This window comes from Pseudopipra pipra, chromosome 1, assembly GCF_036250125.1.
Source record: "Pseudopipra pipra isolate bDixPip1 chromosome 1, bDixPip1.hap1, whole genome shotgun sequence".
Taxonomy (NCBI): domain Eukaryota; kingdom Metazoa; phylum Chordata; class Aves; order Passeriformes; family Pipridae; genus Pseudopipra; species Pseudopipra pipra.
Window position 1 is genome coordinate 99,467,780 of NC_087549.1, and position 21,738 is coordinate 99,489,517.

The 21,738-nt window shown below is 41.0% G+C and overlaps 1 protein-coding gene and 1 long non-coding RNA gene across 14 annotated transcripts in view; one reads left to right on the forward strand and one right to left on the reverse strand.

Annotated features, from left to right (window-relative positions):
• Positions 1-21,738, forward strand: part of PDE1C (phosphodiesterase 1C) — a 358,417-nt gene that overhangs the window by 297,835 nt on the left and 38,844 nt on the right. For 9 of the 13 annotated variants that reach the window (XM_064667361.1, XM_064667344.1, XM_064667334.1 and 6 more), the window contains 5 exons: positions 1,527-1,628; positions 2,926-3,046; positions 10,202-10,283; positions 16,715-16,835; positions 17,996-18,171. In XM_064667361.1, the coding sequence (XP_064523431.1) occupies positions 1,527-1,628; positions 2,926-3,046; positions 10,202-10,283; positions 16,715-16,835; positions 17,996-18,171 (602 nt within the window). The remainder of the gene's footprint in view (positions 1-1,526; positions 1,629-2,925; positions 3,047-10,201; positions 10,284-16,714; positions 16,836-17,995; positions 18,172-21,738) is intronic. The other 4 variants (XM_064667423.1, XM_064667431.1, XM_064667413.1 and 1 more) reach the window with 2 other exon arrangements.
• On the reverse strand, positions 15,477-19,793 carry LOC135420284 (uncharacterized). The gene is made up of 2 exons (XR_010433446.1): positions 19,598-19,793; positions 15,477-15,728 (listed from the first exon to the last, which is right to left on the reverse strand). It is a non-coding gene; the product is annotated as an uncharacterized LOC135420284 (long non-coding RNA).

Here is a 21,738-nt window from a genome sequence, read left to right on the forward strand (position 1 = left end):
AAGATATCTATATCTTATATAACTGTAAGACATATTTTTATAGTCAACAACAGTGTTGACTATGCAACTGATTGTACTTAGAGGTTGGGAGGAGGAGGTGGTTATACTGGGGGAAGAGTGAGGCCAGCTGATGCCGTCAGTGTGCAGAACTCCTGGAGATGGGGAGGCTGCATTATGTGCCATCCATGAGATGGGGTAAGCACAGAAGTCTTGGGTCTCTACACATTGGTGACCTGGGGCTAGAACTTGAGCACAGCCACTAGAGGCAAAAGAGATGTGATCAAAGTAGACTACATCCTTCATGAAATATTTATGAAAAGGAGAATGGTAGCTTTTATTTTAAATGAATGGTGACCCATTTCTGAATCTTACAAAACCTGATCTGATATGCCAACCTTGGACTGTTCTTCCTCTTTAAACCTGTGGAGAGCTGAACTGAGAGAAAGAGAAAATAAATTTGTATTGTGTCTAGATCAGAAGGTTCTGATATTTAAAAATGTTTAGGACATCCATATCATCTTCAAAAGAATTTCATCTGGAGTCTAAACAAGTGTTGTGGTTAATTAATAATAATACTAATGCTGCTGCTGCTGCTAATAATAATAATAGTAATAAAATGAGAGAGAAATAACCCAGGAGAAACGAGTGATGCACAATAGCATTGCTCACCATCTGCTGACTGATGCCAAGCCTGTCGCCAAGCCTGTCACCAAGCAGTGGTCAGTGACTCCAATTTGTATACTGGGCATGTCATTCTATGGTAAGGAGTATCCGTTTGGCGTGTTTGGTTCAGCTGTCCTGGCTGTGCTCCCTCCCAGCTTCTTGTGCACCTGCTCACTGTCAGAGCATGGGAAACTCAAAAGTCCATGATTTGGAATAAGCACTATTTAGCAAAAATGAAACCATCAGTGTGTTACCAACATTATTCACATATTAAATCAAAACAAAGCACTGTACCAGCTACTAAGAAGAAAATTGACCCTATTCCAGCCAAAACTAGGACAGCAACTTTTCTTAACAAAACTTAATACAGGAATAGTTTGAATTTATAATATCAGGAAAGTAGTGCAGGTTCTCAAAGGTCTTTAGTTCATATATGCATCATAGTAGTTTTTCTTTTAGTAGTGTGATTAAACTTTCAGCATAGGTATCTACCAGTTTTAGTCAAGTTCACCTGATTCTGAAGCTTCCATCTAAGAATGCCCTATAAAAGAAATCAATTTAAGAAGTTTGTGCTTAATTGAGAAAGCAGTACTAATACCAATATGCTCTTCAAAAAACATCTAGGATTTCTCTACCAAGGATCAGCCACCTGGCTTAATTTGCAGCCCTCCCACTTCTATGTTTGTATAGAAAATCCTTCATCCTCTTTCCCATCCCTGAAAGAGGGATAATAGAAAGAGTTACATACAAAGGCATTGCTGTCAAAAATTTGCAAATAGACAACAAAAGAAACTGGAGTTTGTCTGATGCTGGGTTTTGTGCTTCTCTTTCCTTGCTGCTCTCATTGTGATGCCATTCAAAAGAGAATTCAGAGCTCTAGTGATTGAGATGGTGTTGGCCACTGATATGTCCTGTCACTTCCAGCAAATCAAAGCTATGAAGAATGCTTTGCAGCAGCCAGAAGGGTGAGTCACTTTACAACACAGTGCAGTGTGGGGCTGCATTTTCAGTGGGAGCTTTGCCATTGTGTTTAACTTCAGAAGCAGTTCTCCAGAGGCTCTGACTTTCTCTGATGTCCCCATCAATTTTCTTTCTGCTGTTGAATTTATAATGAATTCACTTAGGAAGGCATTGGCACACATCTCTACTCTGTACTGGTGGACCAAAGCTTGGAAATGTTCACCATTGTTGGGAAAAACCTTACTGGGCATTTTCCTGGTGGGTAACACCAAGGACATGATTCAGTTGAGTCATCTCTACAGATTAAGTATGACACAAGGTTATAAGATCTGCAGAACACAACTTACGCTTTTGCCCTTCTGCCGATGCTATCAGCTGCCAACTCTGCAAGGGGCCTGCTTCATAACCAGAGGATGGATGAAAACAACTTGAGATCCACTGAGGGAACAACTGGAAAATAATAGATGGAGCAGTATGGGAAAGGCCTTTTCTTCTTCCAAGTATGTCACTGGGAGCTGTCATATTTTGTTTACAGCTCTTCCCCTTAAAATTCTTTCTGTACAGCACAAAGTGCTGAGTGATGGTCAATTTTTCACCCTGGACAAAGGTCTGTCCAAAGCGTCCCAGAATTATACCTGTATAAGAATTTTATACCTGTAGCAGACCAGAGTGCGACTAGCCACTTGGTCTTCTCACAAGATACAACTCTTTCAACTATTTCAGATAGCCAAAAAGTGGAATTAAAAAATGAGACCACCCATCCTGAGAAAGCTTTTGGGCTAGCCTCTTAGGTTATGGTTGTAAGAAATCACCAGCCTTTTTTCTGTGAAAACAGATGCCAGGGTTCGTTTCTGATCTCACACTAGTTTTCTATCAGTGAAACATTTATCAGTTACTGTGTAGACTCATCAGAGCCCCTGAGATGGGATCCTGATTGTTCATTACAGTATGATGGTAGGGACTAGCTTCTCTTCTGAGATGCGTAAAATGCAGCCCAGATGAAATGGGAAACGCAGCCACTCTTCAAGCCTGTTAGTGCAGACAAGCAAGCCTGGAAAGTTGTTCAACAAGGCTGAGCAACATTTCTTTTTGCATTTTTTAATGTCTCTTTTAAAACAGGAATGGTGTATGTTGGAGAAATAAGACAGTCGTTCAGAGTTGTCTGACTTTATGAGCAGAGAAATCACTTTATTAATATGCTGGCCAAGGATTCTAATTACCTTATTTCCCTGAAGGTAACATTTTTGTCATTGGCCCCTGCAGGAGTAGACAATTAATTTGTTTAATCTTTTGGGTTTTCAGAATTGACAAGCCGAAAGCCTTATCACTGTTGTTACATACAGCAGATATCAGTCATCCAGCCAAGGCTTGGGATCTCCACCATCGCTGGACAATGTCTTTGCTAGAGGAGTTCTTCAGACAGGTAAAGCCAGGGCCATTCCTTCATATTTCTGCAGCTGAGAGGGAGTATGTAGGATTGGGCAAAGAAGTAGGAAAATATGAACAGAGATATTTTCCTTTTCTCTGATATATGTAAGAACCTCCTAAATAGTATGAAGCTTTCTCCTCTGGCACCAGTAACACTGACCATTATGCCTTTTAGAAAGTTAATTTTCTGATACACTGTCTATAGATGTAAACATTTTCTACCTAGAAGAAATTCTGATTTGGGAAGCTAATGTATCTTTTAGATTAGGAAAATATAGAATATGTGTCACTCAGCTCTAGAACCATAAAAACAGATTTGACTAGCTGTACTTAAAGAACTGTACTTTCATTGTTGGGGTGGATATGAAAAAGGCTTATTTTTCCCTTACTTTAGGTGAAGTGAAATGATCAAGATTATAGCTCATAGTGGACCATCTGTTGACAGACCCACAAATCTAAACAAATCATTGAGCTCTGTGTGATTGTTAAAAGGTCCTCAAGTGATTAATAAAAACATTTAAAGACCTGCCTTAAAAAAAAAAAGGAAAGAGAGAGCTCTTAAGGAGCGCTTAGGATACTTTTCACTAATATGAATTAGTAACCTAAGCAGAAAATTAAGTGCTTATTTTCCCTCCAGAGTTCTATAACTTCATGTTATATAGTAAATCTGAATGCAAAAGGGAAAAATATATGACAATTTTTAAAAAGTTCTGACAATTTTTTAACATTACGTTTGTTTTTAAAGACACTGCAGGAATCCTTTTTTAGAGAGGACATTGCAAGAATTTGCTTTGAAATGAATCTCTTTATTTGTTTTTCAAACCATGAATGGCTTTAGAGGTAGATCATCCCGCAGCTATCTCTGTGTTGCCACACTGGAGACTCATGCAAGTAGGATGGTTTTGACATACATTTAAGGGAAAAAAATGTGCATGTTTATACTTTTCTAACTCAAAATTGTACTAAATGTGTTAAAATACACAACTACTGAGTCCCCTAAAGACGTGTGATGGAATTAAGATTAGCTAGGTGCGAGACCACAAAAAGTCCAAGTTTTGATCTGTTTTACACATATAAAGAAGGCAAAATTATTATTTTATATTTTTATAAGAATAATTTCATTTCAACTAACAAATCTTACTTTAGCTTTGAATGATGAATGCCTCCACACTTAGATGAAGCTATGTATAAAACTTGTATTCTAGTTCCAAATTCAGATGCATTAAGCTTGTCACGAAGCATGAACTTGTGTTCATTGAAGTTATTTAGTACTAGATCAATAAGTACATCCCTACCTCACAGCAGAAGAATGCTTCTCTCAAGTTGTAATGGTTAATTTTTGCAGTAGCCAGGAGGGGACATGGCTAGGACACCGAGGTTATTCTATACCATCTCATGTCATTTTCCGGGGATGGGGGTAAGGGCTATAAGGGCTTTCTTCCAGGTCAGGATAGCGTGGTGAGGGTTGGGTTGGACTCTGCAGTGAGCATTTGCATGTGAATCATTCGCCTGTCTCTTTTACACTTTTGTTATTAATATTATTGCTGTTACTGCTCATTTTCTTATCTTGCTGCTGTTTTTATCTCAACCTACAATCTTGACCTTCTGTGCCTCCAGTTCTCCTCTCCAGCCTGCTGCAGGAAGGGACAGGAGGAGAGAGAGAGTGGCACATGATTTGGAGGTTTTTGGTGGGAACACTAAATTGGAGAATACAATTCCTAAAGCACAACAGCCTAGTTTGGCACCCAATGTGAGGCTTGAAGTTTTGAGATAAAAACAGATCTGACCACAATGGGTTGGAAGAAATTCAATCAAAGCATTTGTTGTATTAGGTGTGGAGCCACTGGTCACAATGTTGCTTGGTCTGTTCACTGGTTGTTGCTGTACTGTGTGATATCAGCTTATAATAGGATAATATCAAGGACAATGAGGGTCCTTAGGGATGTGTATTCAGTGTTGCTCTCCTGCCCTTACCCCAGGCACTACCTTTGGGAGTCCATTAATAATCATACCTCATCTGGGGGGGGAACAGGGGAGGATGATTTTTCCCAGCTTTTCACCCCATATTCCTCCTTCAGACCTGTTACAACAGCTTTTGAGAATTTTGAATTCCCTTTGGATGTTGAGGAAAGCATATTCTTATTACTAAGTCTGCCAGGTTTCCTCAGTGCAGTCCACCACACCATGAAGTTATTGAGAGATCTGCCCGGGGTGAATAATCATGAGTGGCATAGAATGTGGGAGAAAATGGGCCAGCTTTTAAGGGACTGTTCTGCTCCAATGGTTTGGAAGTTCACTGCTGAACAACTGCAGGACCCTGATTAAGTGGCAGATTATTTGAAAGAGGACTGATGTGGCAGCTCCAGAGAGGTGTGAACTTATGCAAGTGCTGGGCCCTGGCTGCTTTTTGTCGAACACTGCTCATTACTAGACAGCACCCTCAGGGGGAAGAGGAGAAAAGCAGACCAACAGGCACTGTGGTCACTCAAACTGCAGCTGAACCAGAGAAACAACTTGTGCCAGTAGCAGAAGAAGAAATCCAAGGCCAAATCAGTTCACATAGTGAGGGATGAAGAGGAAGCAGGGCTCCCAGAACAGAAGGAAGAGGCGGGCCCAGAGATAATCACTGCATCCCTATCCCTGGGTGAGCTGCAAGATATGCAAAAAGATTTGAGCCACCAGTTGGGTGAGCCCCTGGTGACCTGGCTGCTCTGATGCTGGGATATTACAGCCCAAAATATGAAACTAGATGGTAGTGAAGCCAAGCAGCTGGGATCCCTGTCCTGGGATGGGGGCATTGGCAAGGGGACTGGGAAGAGGACAGAAAGTCTCAGCCTCTGGAGGCAACTCCTGTCAAGTGTAAGGGAAAGGTATTCTCTCAAGGATGATCTAGTAGTGCCCCAAAGCAGGTGGAATGCCATGAAGCAAGGTATCCAGTACCTGAGAGATGTGCTGGAGGTAATTTGTAGGGATTCAAATGATGAGCAGTTCCCTATAGATACAGACGACATCCAGTGTACACAATCCCTGTGGCAGAAGTTTGCAAAGAGCATGCCATTGCTGTGTATTGTTGGCATTTATGTCAATGAAAGTAGAACAAACAGTGCTTCAGGTGACTACCCAACTCAGACAATATGAAGATCATTGTTTTTCCTCCTTACTGATCTGTGCTTTGGCTATGGAAAGAGTGTCCAAGACTGCGGGCAGATTCAGAAGGCTCGAGCAAACTGGAGAGGAAATGTCCCATGCACCACCAGTATGGACCAGAGTCTCTGCTGTTGGGCAAGCACCCCCGGCTCGAGAGAGAGCAAACACCATGAGGTAACCTGTAGTTTTTCCTGTTTGACCATGGAGAAGACATGAGGAAGTGGGATAGAAAACCCACCTCTGCCCTAGCAGCATGGGTACATGAGTTGAAAGAAAGGACAACCACTGCAGGAAATTCTACAAGGATAAATGCCACTCCAGTTTCCAGTGGGCAAGTCCTCAGACAGAACAACAGGCTGATATTACTTCTAATCCTCTTGAAGGGACCTCCAGTTCATATTTACAAGAAGTGAGCAATGAGTACTAAGACCAGGACTAAAGGGGCCCTGCCTCCAGCCAGGTGGAGGAAAGGGACTGTGTGGATCTGATGACCTGGCACATCAGACCCACAAGAGTATATATAAGGCTTTAGCTGACACTGGTGCACACTGTACCCTGATGCCATCAAGATATGTAGGGGCAGAATCTATCTCTATTTCTGGGGTGGCAGAGGGATCCCAACAGCTGACTACTGGAAGCTGAAGTGACCCTGACTACGAAGGAATGACAGAAGCACCCCGTTGTGACTGGCCCAGAGTGCATCCTTGGCATAGATTACCTCAGGAGAGGGTATTTCAAGAACCCAAAAGGGCATCATTGGGCTTTTGGGATAGCTGTTGTGGAGACAGAGGAAATTAGACAGCTGAATACCTCGCCTGGTCTCTCAGAGGACCCTTTTGTTATGGGATTGGCTGAGGGTTGAAGAACAATAAGTACTGCTACCACAACAGTGCACTGTCAACAATACCATGACTCCATGAATCCCATCCATGGGATGATTTGTGAACTAGAAAGCCAGGGAGTGGTCAGCAAGACTTGCTCACACTTTAATAGTCCTGAGTGGCCAATGCATAAGTCCAGTGGAAAGTGGAGACTGACGGCGGACTATCGTGGCGTGAACGAAGTCACAGCACCACTGAGTGCTGCTGTGCTCTACATGCTGGAACTTCAGTACAAACTGGAGTCCAAGGCAGCAAAGCGGTGCCACCATTGACATTGCTAATGCCTTTTCTCCATTCATTTAGCAACAGAGTGCAGGGCAGAGTTTGCTTTCACCTGGGGGGGCATCCACTATACTTGAACTGACTGCCCCAGGGGTGGGGAAACACAGTCCCGCTATTTGCCATGGACTGATCCAGACTGCACTGGAAAAGGGTGAGGCTCCAGAACACTTCCAGTACATTGACGACATCATCATGTGAGGCAACACAGCAGAGGCGGTTTTTGAGAAAGGGGAAAAGATAATCCAAATCCTCCTCAAGGTAGGTTTTGCCATAAAGCAAAGTAAGGTCAAGGGACCTGCCCAGGAAATTCAGTTTTTAGTAGTAAAATGGCAAGATGGATGTTGTCAGATTCCAATGGATGTGGTGTCATGGTTTGAAATTGGCCCCCCCTTGAGAGTTCGGGGGCTCAGAGGTGATTGGGTGCCAGGGCAGTGTTCCCTGGAGAGCCAATCACCCTCCATGTTGTTCGCTTCTGCTAAAAATCATATATACACAGCACCGGAAGCTGTTGGCAGTTCTGCTGTTGGTATCTGCTGTGTGTAGGTGTAGAAGGCCAGGGGGTGGCTGGGCTCCTTCCCCTGCCTTCAGGGGGGAGGGGGAGCCCTGCGGCCCCCAACTCTGTCTAGGTCAGAGTTAAGAGGCACCATTTAGAGTGTGTGCTGTGAAGGAAGGAATTTGAAGCACCTGAGGTAAGAGGAGAGAGGCAGGCTTTGCAGCCAAGCCCTCTCTTCCCCCTCCTTTTCTGCAGTTAAAGCTGTGGAGGGGGGCTTTTTTCTTTCCCTCCACTGTAAGTGGAGGAGAGGCTCAGCATTGAAGCTGAGCCAAGAGACGGGCTGGAGGAGGTAGGCCCGGCGCTCGGGAGAAGAATCCCAGATGAAATTGGAGACAGGCCAAGAGCTCGGGAGTTGCCTGCCGAAGCTGACCGGGGGCAGCCAAAAACTGACTCGGAGGACACTTGGTAAGCTGAACTACACTGCAGCAGCCTACGAACCGAGGTATGAGATCGAGAGGGAGAGATCACATAGCAGACCGAAGAGAAAGGACTCAAAGCTATCTTCTTGGACTTCGTGAGGAGAAAGACTGCAACAAACAGCCGGAGGTTGGTGAGGGGGGAGCGTTCGAGCCCAGAACACTCCCATGAGAGAAACTGCGTTACCCAGCAGCCTGAAAAGGCTCTTCCTGGACTAAAGTTAAAGGGAGGGGCTTAAAAAGACTGACAGAAATGTAATATATATATATAGCTGCTTTTAGTTTGTACAGTATATTTATTTGTGTAAATAAATGTATATACTTTCCCCTTCCCCTATAGAAGCCTCTGACCTAAAAGTTTCTCTCCGGTGTTAGGATAAATTGTGGGAAAGGGTGGGGGGAAGCCTGGAAATTGGATTTTTAGATTTCTAATGTGGCTCAAACTGCCAGACGTGGTCAACAAAAGAGCAGCTATGTCCTCACCAACCAGCCAAAAGGAAACACAAGCTTTCCTAGGTACTGTGGGGAAGATGCACATTCCAGATTACCGTCAGATTGTGAGACCTCTGTATCAAGTGACCCAGAAGGAGAACAATTTCGAGTGGAGCTTTTGAGCAAATTAAACAGGAGATTGTTCACACAGTAGCCTTTGGGCCAGTCAGGACAGCACAAGATGTGAAAAATGTGGCACATGCTTTAGAGGTTTTTAGTGGGCATACTAAATCAGAGAATACCATCCCTAAACCATGAGATTGAGAACTACTACTAGCCAGAGGGGACTGTGGTTGTAAGGAACTGGTCTGGTTTTGGATTAGATATATTCTTATGCTCTTCCTTAATGCTCTTCACCTGCAGACTCTTTTCTGTCCTTTCTGTTAAGTGTCTTGCAGAGATAAAGCCTGACTTAACCTATATCAGAACAGGTGCCCAACCCTTTTGGTTTCCAACTATTTTGCTATGTGACATGTCATAGGTCTTCCTACACTGAGTAATCCTGCTGTAGGTGTGAATGATATTGAGCACTACTGCCTTTTTATAGTCAATGGCTATGAGCAAACACCTTGCCTTAATTAATTTGTTTTACTAATGCATTTTAGGTAGCCATAGGGGAGCTGCCCAAACAGTCAAGTGTCTCTCTGAGCAGTCACAAAGGCAGTTTGGTGTTCCTTCCCAAGAGAATTAGCCACTGGAGTTTTTAAGAGGCCTAAGGAATAATGAAAAATCATGGCATTGAGAGATGGTTTTTCTGAGAGTTTTACCCTGATATTGTATATTAGACTCCTAACATAAAGCAGAATTGTTCTACAGTGGAAGAATACTATTGCTTGTTGTTCCATACAAAATTCTAACAGGACTTGTGCCCCCATTTATGGGCCCAGTATTGATTGCCAGGGTACCCTGCCTATGACAGGTTGCCAGTTTGAAACGGAGCTATTTACCACCACCTGCTGACAGGCCCCAGCCAGTTCCCCATCCACTGCATGGACCACTTGTCTATACTGTAATGCATCAGTGTCTTTAGGAGGAGGCAGTAGGAAACCCTATCAAAAGCCTTGGAAAAGTCCAGGTAGAGAATGCCCTCAGCTTGGCCCACAACAACCAAGCAGGTTACTTTCTTGTAGAAAACTGTTGGTGTTGTCTTTGGAAAAAATCAATAATCTGCATCTGGCCAGCCATGGCCTATGAATTCCTTATCTGAAAGACTCAAATTATCCACAATTTGTGTTAAAAATAAACAAACAAAAAATGCAAATAAAATCAAAGTTTAATTAAAGAAAGTAAAATGAGAGGCTTTTACGGTTGTGAAGTAAGATATAGAAGTGCAATGTGTCTTGTCCTTTTCTAATTTCATCTCAATTTTTTTTCTCTAGGGTGACAAAGAAGCAGAACTAGGGCTGCCCTTCTCTCCCCTGTGTGATCGCAAATCTACTATGGTTGCTCAGTCTCAAATAGGTATGTCCCTTTTGGTGCATGTGAAGCAGCATCTTAAAAGCAAAACTTACTCTTCCCTGTAGGGCTAATATCATAGTGATCTCTCACTATGTTAAAGAGAAAAAATGTAGTACAATAGCATTATTTTTCCCAGATTAACCATTCAAAGCTGGGGAGCCTTTACGTGTATGGTAATGGTTCCATACATTCACCAAGTTACCTCTGATGTGTCTGCAGAGATAGCTACAGTGCCTGATCATGACACTTATTCCATAGTTTTCTGAGCTGTGAAGAATGGGTGCACATGGCAACATCATGTGATATGAGTGTCATTGGTGTATATGAAAATGTAATGTCAGTCCCTTTGATGACCTGTGCAAAAATGCTGTGTGTTTTTCAATTTATGCCTCCAACCCTTTCCTCCCAATACTTTAAACCAACCATTATTTTTCACTGAAGCCATGCAAGTAGCAAATATTTTTCTGTGCCACCCTTTCAGAAAAGAGATCTTTTTACAAACGCACCAACAGCACTTTCTCTACCTTTCCTTCAGTTACTGAATGAAAAATTAGGGGAAGGATGAAGCAACAAGCCTGGCATTTGGTGAGAGAATAAGAGGGGCTAAGTGAAGTAAAACTGTTGAGGGGGCTTGGAACAAAGAAAGGACAAGGGAAAAGGTGGATTTTGGGGTGGATTTTTATATCTAGGAAGCAAGTGAACTAGATAGAGAAACATGTTCTAATCTCAACTAGAGAATAGGTAGTTTAATAGAATAGCAAAAGAAAGATAACATGGATACTAAAATTGAGGGAATTGAGAAAGACAGAGAATGTATTGAAGGAAAACAAACAAAATATTTGAACCATGAAATTGCTCTCGAAGAACAAGACAAAGATATCCCAAAACTTAGGAAAGTGCAGATTTGTATCTTTGGCTAAGAGCCATTTCTGTTTAAAATTATTTCATTGTTCCTGGTAGGCAAGCCATTCTCTGGGGGACATCATCCCAGATTTTTCTGGCTTTGGAAGTTTAGACAGTTCAGCTAGGAATCTGAACTTGAAAAGCCCTATACAAGCCTGGCCTGTTTACCAGACTTGTAGTATTTACTCCTCTGCAACAATAGCCCACAATACAACTGTGGGTTGTTCTGCCAGCAGCTCAGTGGAGGAAAGCAGCAACAAACTTGAAATGCTGCAGTCTCAGCTAAAATTCATGTTGAAGACTCCTGGGCACATCTATTGCTGTGCTGTGAGAGAAGATAAACTCTCTCTCTCTCTGGTCGATGTGAAGGAAAGTGCATGTAAAGGCTTCTCTTTCACATCCCTTTCAGATATGTTCCTCCCTCCTTACAGGGAGGAGGAGTTGTGCCTCTCACAGGGTCTCTCTACATAGGGTTGTGTGTGCTTGGATGCTAGTTTTTCTGGTTCTCTCCTTTTGTGCTCCTTTGCTCAGAAGGACAAGGAGAGCCAAGAATGTTCTGATGCCCTTTGTGTCAAACCACTGTAAAAGTAATGTTGAATTAAACCATCACTAATACAATTCCACCTTATAAAAGAGGCACTTACCAGTAGGCAAAGGCAGCCTTATTTAGTCATATACTATTTGTCATTATATTTGATTTGTGCAAGGGGTTTAGTAATCCATTGACATTAGTAGTCTACTCTTTGTAAATCTTGCCTCCTAACATTATAAAATGCTCATTTCTCAGTCTACTGCACATATCGACAGTCTCTTTCTCTAACATACCCCTTGTTAAATTGAAACCTCCTTTGTTTTCTAGCTATCCACTGAGATAAGACTTTCAAAGTTGTAGAGTAGATTCTTTTTCCATTTTTTTCTTTACCTGATTAATAGTCTTAACAAATTTTTCCCTGTAGTAGTACTTAGAACATTTATTTTCAAAAGTAAATTCTTGCTGAATTCCAAACTGTGCTATTATATGATTGGATTTTACGATCTTAAAGGTCCTTTTCAAACTTAGTGATTCTGTGATTCTATGATTCTGTCATCTGCATCAAGCAGCCATCAGTTCTCATAAATTAAAAAACCCTGTCCTTTGTGAAATAAAATTATGATTTTTTAGTTCTGTCAAGAACAGAGCCTAGAAATCCCGCTCTGATGGCTCGACTTGTTTGTAGTTACTGGTTTGCTGCTGTAGGGTCACTGTAGATGCAACAACAGTGGACAAAAATTTTCACAAAAGATTTTGGCAATATGGCCTTTTTACATGAAATTAAGGAATCTAAGAGAAAAAAATTCCTCAAAAGAAAGAACGTGTCCCTCATGTTGCTTCAGTTTATGAAAACTTGTTCAGAGTTTAAACTGATAAATAAAAAAACCTGAATATCACTTTATATTTTGAAAACCTATTAATGTTAATGATAATGACCAATTTATCATCCTTTTTCTTATGGCAAATATTTTTGTACCATAGTGAAGATGGGAGAGATTTGTGTCCAGAAGTCAAGCTGCTTATCAGAGCGAGGGAGAGAAACAAACTGCAAAGAGAACCAGACCAAGACTTTTGTATTTCCCAACAAGAATATCAGGAGTTTCTCTGACTTAAACTCTAGGAAGCTTGTTTCACTGAAGATCAGCCTTTGTTGTCATTGTCCACTTTTGCAGCTGATAAAAGTAGCAGCATGCCTTTATTTTTGTCCTTTGATTAGCAAAAAAGAAAATTACACCTTCAGAAAACATTGGATAGAGGCTGATGAGTGCATACTGCAGATTTTTTTTTTTTTTTAATGTTAGACTTTAGGGAAACTGTTCTCTACCCAGTTTTTTTTTTGTTTGTTTGTTTGTTTGTTTGTTTGTTTTGGTTTTTTTTTTTTTACTATGTCGATGTTTGCAGGTACAACTGCAAGGGAAGTGTAGGGAACAGAACAAAGGTCTTTATGCAACCTTTGTCGACCTCACCAAGGCTTTCGATACTGTGAGCAGAAGAGGTCTGTGGGAGATTTTGGAATGTTTAGGTTGTCCCCCCAAGTTCCTCAAAATGATCATCTCACTCCACAAGGATCAGCATGGCCAAGTCAGATATGGCAACACACTTTCTGAGCCCTTTCTAATAAAGAATGGCATGAAACAAGGCTGCGTTCTCGCTCCTACCCTATTCACAGTCTTTCAGCATGATACTCCAAAGGGCCACGGCAGACCTCGAGGATCAGGACAGTATCTACATTCCATATCATACTGATGGAAGCCTATTCAACCTAAGGCGACTGAAGGACCACACTAAGACCTTAAACCATCTTGTCCGGGAACTGCTTTATGCAGATGACGCCGCCCTTGTCACCCACACAGAAGCAGCTCTGCAGCGTTTAACATCCTGCTTTGCAGATGCTGCTGAGCTCTTTGGTCTGGAAGTCAGTCTAAAGAAGACAGAAGTTTTCCATCAACCTGCACCTCAGGAAGTCCCCCATCATCCCCACATCACTATTGGCCAATCAGAACTCAAATCAGTCCAGCAGTTTAATTACCTAGGCAGCCTCATCTTCTCGGATGGTAAGATTGACGGAGAGATAGACAACAGGTTAGCAAAGGCATATAGTGCTTTCGGAAAGCTTCATAAAAGAGTTTGGTGAAACAAACACCTGAAGAAAAGTACAAAGATCAGTGTTTACAGAGCCATTGTGCTGTCTACTCTCTTATACGGATCTGAATCATGGGTCATCTACTGCCACCACCTGCGTCTCCTAGAACGCTTCCATCAACGCTGCCTCCGTTCAATCCTAAACATCCACTGGTCAGATTATGTGACCAATACATCTGTTCTAGAATGAGCAGCAGTCACAAGTATTGAGGCCATGTTGCTGAGAACACAGCTTCATCCTTCTCAAGGATGAAGGACCACCGCCTCCCTAAGATCGTGCTTTATGGTGAACTTGACACTGGCTGCTGCAAGAGAGGAGCCCCGAAGAGAAGATACAAGGACTCCATGAAACAACATCTCAGCCCTGGCCATATTGATCACCATAACTGGTCTACTCTGGCCTCCAATCAGGAGACCTGGAGACACACCATCTATAACGCTGCTGATGCTTTTGAGAAAGCACGCAGGATCACCCTTGAGGAGAAAAGGCAGCTCAGAAAGAATCGTGCCTTGCAGAATATACCACCTAAGGAGTCTTTCTGTTGTGCCTTTTGCAACCGGACATGGCTTTCTTGTATTGGCCTTTTCAGCCACCAACGCGCTTGCAACAAACGTGGGTAGAGCCCTTCCCAAATCTTCATTTGCGAAGCCTAGCCATGATGATGATGTTTGCAGGTGGAATGAATGAACGCTAGTCATATGCCTGGAATTCACCCTCAGTATGTGGCATTAATTGGTAAAATCATCTTAGTCGCTGAGGTGCAGAAATGTTTATCATGCTCATTCTATTGAAGGAGATAAAGGATAATAAAATGGTCATTAGCATTAATAGGTTTAAAGCTCAGGTTCATTATTTGATAGTCAGGGTTTTAATTAGCGTACTAAATCAGCATATTTAAATTTTATTATGATCTCCATTTTCAGGTAACATAGTTTTAAAACTTATTCATGTTGTAGGGAATAGAGGGAAAAATTTCACTTATCAAAGAAAAGTTCTCTTAGGTATTTGAGTTTGTTTACCTGTGCCACCTCTGCTCATCTTTGTTGATGAATTGCAAGACTTCTTGCAGGGAAACCTGTTTCTTAAACACAACTAGATTGTGTTTGTGTGCAGTTGTTGACTATCTGAGGAAACAAATCCCAACACCTTGCTGCTGAAGTTAGTGATGTAGTCATGTGTCTGGTATCAGAGATTTGAATCTCTTAGGGTTGTTAGTGGTGATGGAGCAAATTGCAGTGGTATTACTTGCTGAGCAGAATAACAAGGTACCGTGGCTTGGGTTTCTTTGCTCACTAAGAGGTAAATAAGTTTTTGAAGGGGAATAGAGATATATAGAGACAGACACACAAATATATGTAAATCAAGTTCTTATTATCCTTAGGATTCCTGTGGCACACTTAACACTGTTCTCAGTCAGTAAAATTTCCAGTGCTTTAAAAAATTGTATAAAGCTTGCTGGGATTATCTGAGTTGTCATCTAGCATACAATTTCCTTTTCAGGCTTTATGCTTCATACATTTTTGATTAACTACCTGTGAGTTCTTTTTTTCCTAAATTTGAGTAGATAAGACTGACTCAGTGTTATGGAGGCACAGTATTCAGATTTTTGGATATGACCGAATGTGTATTTTCTCCAGATTTACAGAATGTTACTTAAAAGTAACATTTTTAATTTGACCAGGCATGAAAATACACTTAATAATCCATTCTTTTAGAAATTTAGCAAAAATCAGGGAAGGGAAATTGAACTAGAAGGATGCTCAACTGCTTTGCACTTGGGATGTGGATCAAAGCATCTGTGAATTCAGGTGCCTGAACGATGTGGTCTCTTCTTCTTTTGTTGTTCTGTTATCACCTAGAATCACCAGTGCTATAGAAACATATAATGATTAAGTCAGAGAAACTACAATATTATTAAGGAATAATTAATACTTGATAATTAACAAATCTCTGAAAATTGTAACAGTAGGGATTTGTAACAGTAATAACGTTACCAAAAAACATCTGACAACAGTAATTGTAACCTGGATCCCAATGTGCCTTATGAGAGATTAAGGACATCATTGTTTTCTTGGCTACCTGCAACACTAAGAAATTTGCTAACTGAAGTGGTAAAGGAATTTAGGAAAACGTGTAAGGTACTGTAAGCTCCTCACTCTCACATTTTGTCCATGCAACGTGGATTTTCATCCATCTCATGAGCTTATGGCCACAGGACCCTTAAGTCTGTTCTCCCAACATTCAGATCAGAGCCCTATTCATCTCTGTCAAGCTGTATGATGAAGTAGAAATTATTTGGCCCTTTATTTTTTTCCTTTACTTATTTTAAAAATGTGGGGAAAGCATCTAAATCTGTTTTCTTATCAACAAGAAAAAGCTGGCCAAGCACTGAGGAGAGAGTATTCACAGCAACGTGAATGCTGATGCGCAGTAAAGGACGTTCTTGTGTAACTCCACACCAGCAAAACTTACTGGTATTATTACTGTTATATTTATTTTCTGCTTTTAAAGAATTCTTCTTTGAAACTGGAGTTTATCCAAATCTGCTAGAAATTTGACTTCAATATCACACTACTCCTCATATAAAGCAAGTCTTGATGAATCTTTTGATGTCATGATTTACCACGGTTCCTTGCCAGTATTTAAGTAGGTATCTTTTATTGCATGCTGTATCCAAGCTCTTGGGCCAGGGATTAATATATAACTCAATTTCCTCTTTTTATTATTTGCCTATCTCTCTTTCAAGTATGATATTTTACACTGTCATCTACAGTGTGGTTGTCTGTATTCACTGAAGCAGGGACTCTGCATAAATCCTCCTCTTGCCTGCCTGGCTCTCCTTGTGTTTCTGCTCAGGTTTCATTGATTTCATTGTGGAACCCACTTTTACTGTGCTGACTGACATGACAGAGAAGATTGTGACTCCACTCATCAATGAAGCTTCCCACTCTGGCATGTCCGGATTCAGGCGCTCCAGGTGAATAACCTTGCACCTTCCCCTTCACTCTGCACGTGCTGCTATTGCACTCAACTCCTCTGTTTTCCTCCCCTACAGTATATGTTTTCCATGTGGCTTAAAGACCCGCATTGCCAACACTACAGCTCATCTTGTGAGGTGGCTTTGTGCCTGGGGGAGGGCAAAAAGGTAGGGTGGCATGAACCTGAGTCATGCCTCCAAAGGCAGTGAGCACAAATGGTTGTAGCCATGCAATCAGGTACACTTCAGTGCTCTCTCAGTCACTAATGTCAGAGAGAAGGTAAATAGAGTCATTGGAAGACCCTCATTTCTTCACATCTTGAAGTATAAATGGGATTGAAACAAAAATGATGACTGGAAAGTATAAGCACACTCTTGTGACAGTGTTGTTATGCAAATGTGTGAAGAACCACCAGAATTCACCTGGAGTTCAGGTGTAGAAGTCTTGGCCCATTCAAACTGTATTATAGAGATACCGCTCTTTTAGTAGTTTATTGACAGGGCACATTTTGGGATTCAAATGCCTCATGGCTAGTGCTCCCTAAAGTAGGGCTACCCTCAGGGTTCCCTCTCCCAGGTGACTTCTTTACTCTTGGGTGAACAAAGAACAGGCACTTATATCTTTCTTTGTCCGTAACCTTGTTGCCTTTATTAAAATGTGCACAATGAAGCATCCATCCTTGAAAGACAACTGTAGGATCTGTAACTGAAACGAGTGCCTGATTTCAGCCTCATCTGAGGTCACCAAGTCCTGGACAGAGGTAGATTTCCTGTCCTGTGCCTCAGTGAATTTTAGGAGACTCCTCCTCTGACATATTTTATTTCTAGAATTGTCTTTCTCTCCAATAATATTTAGGGAGTGGAGATGTACAACAAAAGTAGTGACAGCACTTTGACTGATTCTATTTCATAGTGACCATGGATACCAAAAAATAGTCAGAGAAAAGATGCCTTTTATTTCTAACAATGGCTTGGTTGTGCTCTTTGCTTTAACATTGATTGGCCTGGGGTGGGACAGGAGAGAAGCAAAAGATAAGGGATTCAAGCTTAATTTTTCCTGGGTGACTCTGTTATCTGACTTACAGCTGTTATTTCTTCATAGTTGTATTTGAGTGTACAGGATACTGATTTCTTCTGTGTTTTGTGATATTGTGCCCCAGCCTAAATAACATTAGTCCCTCCGAAGTTAAAAGATCAAGTGTCAAGAGCACTGGGTCCGAAGGAAGTGCCTCACTTAACTGCTCCATACTCACTGTGGACTTCAAATGTTTTAAAGCCACCTGGACTGAGGTGGTGCAGCAGAACAGGGAGAAATGGAAAGCGCAAGCCACCAAAGGTAACAGCCAAGCTTCTTAGAGAAAGAATAAAAATTCTTTTGACCTCTTCTTCTTCAAGCTCTTCTTCAATCAGATTTTTCTCCATGTAAGCACTGTTAGTTCGAGAGAATCTGCTTTTTGAGTTCCACAGCCTACACTGTATTCAGAAGGATAGGAATATTGTGACTCGTCTGTGCCTTATACTTGCCTTATATGCTATTCTTAAGAGTACCTTATACTCTTCTTAAGGGTGTCTTATACACTTCTTAAGAGTACCTTATATTTCTTATGTAAGTGTACCTAATGAAGAGGATATGGACAATGGGAGGGAGAAAAGTTGTGAGGGAGTTCCCCTAAAGCCATGAATCAGACTCAGGGTGGTGCAAAAATAGCTGGAACAGTATTTGTAGATATAGGTTATCAGTAGTTCATTGTTAAGGTTGAAAGAGGCATGGATAATATTTCAGGGGAGAAGGACAGAATATTCTGAATTCATAACTGGTTTCATATTTCTGGTGATAACTTGGAAAATTAATTGGAAGCTATGCTGCAAATGCTTGTGATGTCATCAATCTGGGAGAGACTGTAAATATTTCAGAAGAATATGAGCGTTGTGTTGGTTAAATGTTGACCAGGGTTCAATACTCTGATGCAATTGAAAAAAAAATCACAACCAACATCCCCCCACCACCGAAAAAAACCCAAACCTGACCCAACCCAAACACACACACACTAAAAAAAAAAACCCCAACACACTTTAGTGAGACTCCTCTGGCATTCTTCTCATCTTTCCAGCAGTAACAAGGCCCTCAAAGCCCTGCTGTACCTAGTTTTGGCCACTGCTGTTCAGGAAACATGTGGACCAATTGTAGACAATGCAGAGTACAGCAATGCAAATTATGATAACTTGTCTCTAGCTGAAAGCATTATAGGTGTATAGCTGAAAGCATTTTTTTTGAAGACTACTTCAGCTGAAAAATAAGGGAACTATTTTTTTATTCAAATACCCTGGGCTGTTAAGAGGAGAAAAAAATTGTCAGGTTATTATAAATGTTATTATAATGTCTAATAAGTTAGACATTAGCAAATCTCTGCTATTGGAGTTCTTTTGGAAATAATGAGCCATCTTTTGAGAACGATTTAGTTATAACTGCCCCTTACCTCCAGGGGCTGGATGATTGCCCAAGGTCTCCTTGACCCCTCTGGTGATTTTGGAACCAAAAAAGGAGGAATGTTTCAACTGGTTTTTTTTTTTCTTTATGAAACTGGGATGCAATTTATTCTGTGATCGGAATGGTTATTACTCAAACCCTATTTTAATGGAGTTGTTTTATTTCATGTAAATGGAAACAGTTTGATTTTAATGTTTCTAGGTGTGTTTAGCAGTACAAATATATATATTTTTTTAATCCTGGAAGAGTTATACAAACATATGGCTCAGCATACCTTTCTATGTTCTTGGACTCCAGAGCACTTTCATCAATATCTTTTGCTCAGCTGCTGTCTTGCTCCTGACTTGCAGCAATTTTCTGCACTCTGGGTCCATCTGCCTTGGCCTTAGTCTTATGCAGCAAGGCCTGCCACTCAGCAGGTTCTGAAATTGCAGACCCTTGCCAAACCATTGTCAAGATGCACTGCCAATAAAAACAGTTACTACTAAGAGAATACAACATTACCTGTTAGTTGACAGCAAATAGCAGTTGGGGATCAGAAGGGAAGGAATCTATTATTGTTACTTTTGTAGCTAATATTGTTATTAAATTATTTGTACAATGCTCTATTCCCGTTGGTAATGGTATTGTTCCTAGAAGACTCAGTGAGCAGTTTTTATCCTAAGTGTGGTATTTATAGAAAATTTCTCATACTGTGTATGCAAAATAAGTGGGTTTATTACTGATCTTTTTTACTTAAAAGATCATCATTAAATAGCTACAAATAGCTATTTAAATTTAATCATCATTAAATAACTACAAAACAAACACCCTGATGTGCAAAGCACTATTTAGATAAAGTATTTTCTAACACTGCTTTTGACAAGAGGCGCTCATCCAATGGTATTGTAGTCTCCTGAGACAAATTTCTCTCCTGCGGCTCAGGTGCAAAACATAACTTTTTTCAGATCCTCAAATGAGTGGAATCCTTCTGTATGCAATGGGACTCTGAGATTAGCTCAGTTGGTTAGAACATGGTGCTAATAACACCAGGGTCATGGGTTTGATCCCTGTACAGCCCATTCACTGAAGAGTTGGACTTGATGATCCTTGTGGGTCCCTTCCAACTCAGAATATTCTGTGAAATCTATGAGACTCCAGAAAAAATATCAATATGTATAGCTTAGCTAGCACAGATTTCAGGAATGATTAGTGGAGTGAGAAAGACTAATCGAATTATGTTTTTGTGTGAACCATAATTTATTAATTTAAAAATTAGTTTACTTTATGTAGCTGCTGACAAGGGAAATGCACATTGGTATTTCTTATAAGGACAGCTTTCCACTTTCGTACCCCATTGGTACATTTTTCTTAAAACTGGTTCTGATTCACTCATAAGAAGTATTTGACAATGTAATTTTTACATACTGGCCAAGATCCTGCTCCTGTAAGGGTCAAAACATCTTCCTTATACATGTCAAGAATACTTCCCTAGGACTGAGGTAGACTTCACTCAGCGTTTTATAGGATCTGCTCCTCTGTTTGTCAGCTTATATAGTCTCTCAGAAAACAAGAGATACATCTGTGGATTCTTATCACGATTAAAATCACTGCTTGATGGGGTCATAAGGAGTAGGCCTGAATATTCTCAACTCAATAATAGGTTGGTTACATCTCTGTGCTAGACTCAGTATAGATACAGTTATGATCTGAAGCTGCATAAGCTCACAGGTTCCAAATTGAGTGTCTGCTGAGCTACTCATCTGCTTTTGCAGATTAAGTCTCTATTGATCATGCAAAAGGGGAAGAAAATTATGGATTCTCTGCCCAGAGTTTGTGCACACCCAGTCAGGTTTATTAGTTTGAGGGCTGTCTTGAGGGACTGTGGTTGTGTTCTGCTTTTCAGTGGGATGCACGAAGCCAAACAAAGCCCTTGCAGCTGAGTCTGTTGGGGAGTGCTGTACCTGACCTGGGCTAGAAATGTAGTGGTCTCTATACCTGAAGCAAAAGTAATTTGCAACCTGTCTTACAAGTAAGTGTCACATAAGTACCTAATGTTTGGACGAGAACAAGAATAGTATCTTGGATGGAGGAAAACGGCTTCTTCGTGATTTTTTTTTTTAATCGAATGACATTATTTTGAGGTGCTGCTGTTGTTCAACATTCACTTTTGAATTTATACATTTGTATATTTGTGATTGACTGTAAAACTTTTGGGGATGGCATGGCAAGCACTAGTAGCAATGTATTAGTCTGCCAGGAAAGGATGGAACCATAAAGAAAGGATAACTCTAAGTGGAAGGGAAGAGATAAAGAAGCTGGCATTGGAAGCAACCTGGAACAAGAGGGAGAAAAAGTAGATATCAAAGAACCAAGACTTTATGTGCTTAGAGTTAGCTAGTACAATGTGAGACTAAATGCTGTTTGACTCTTGTG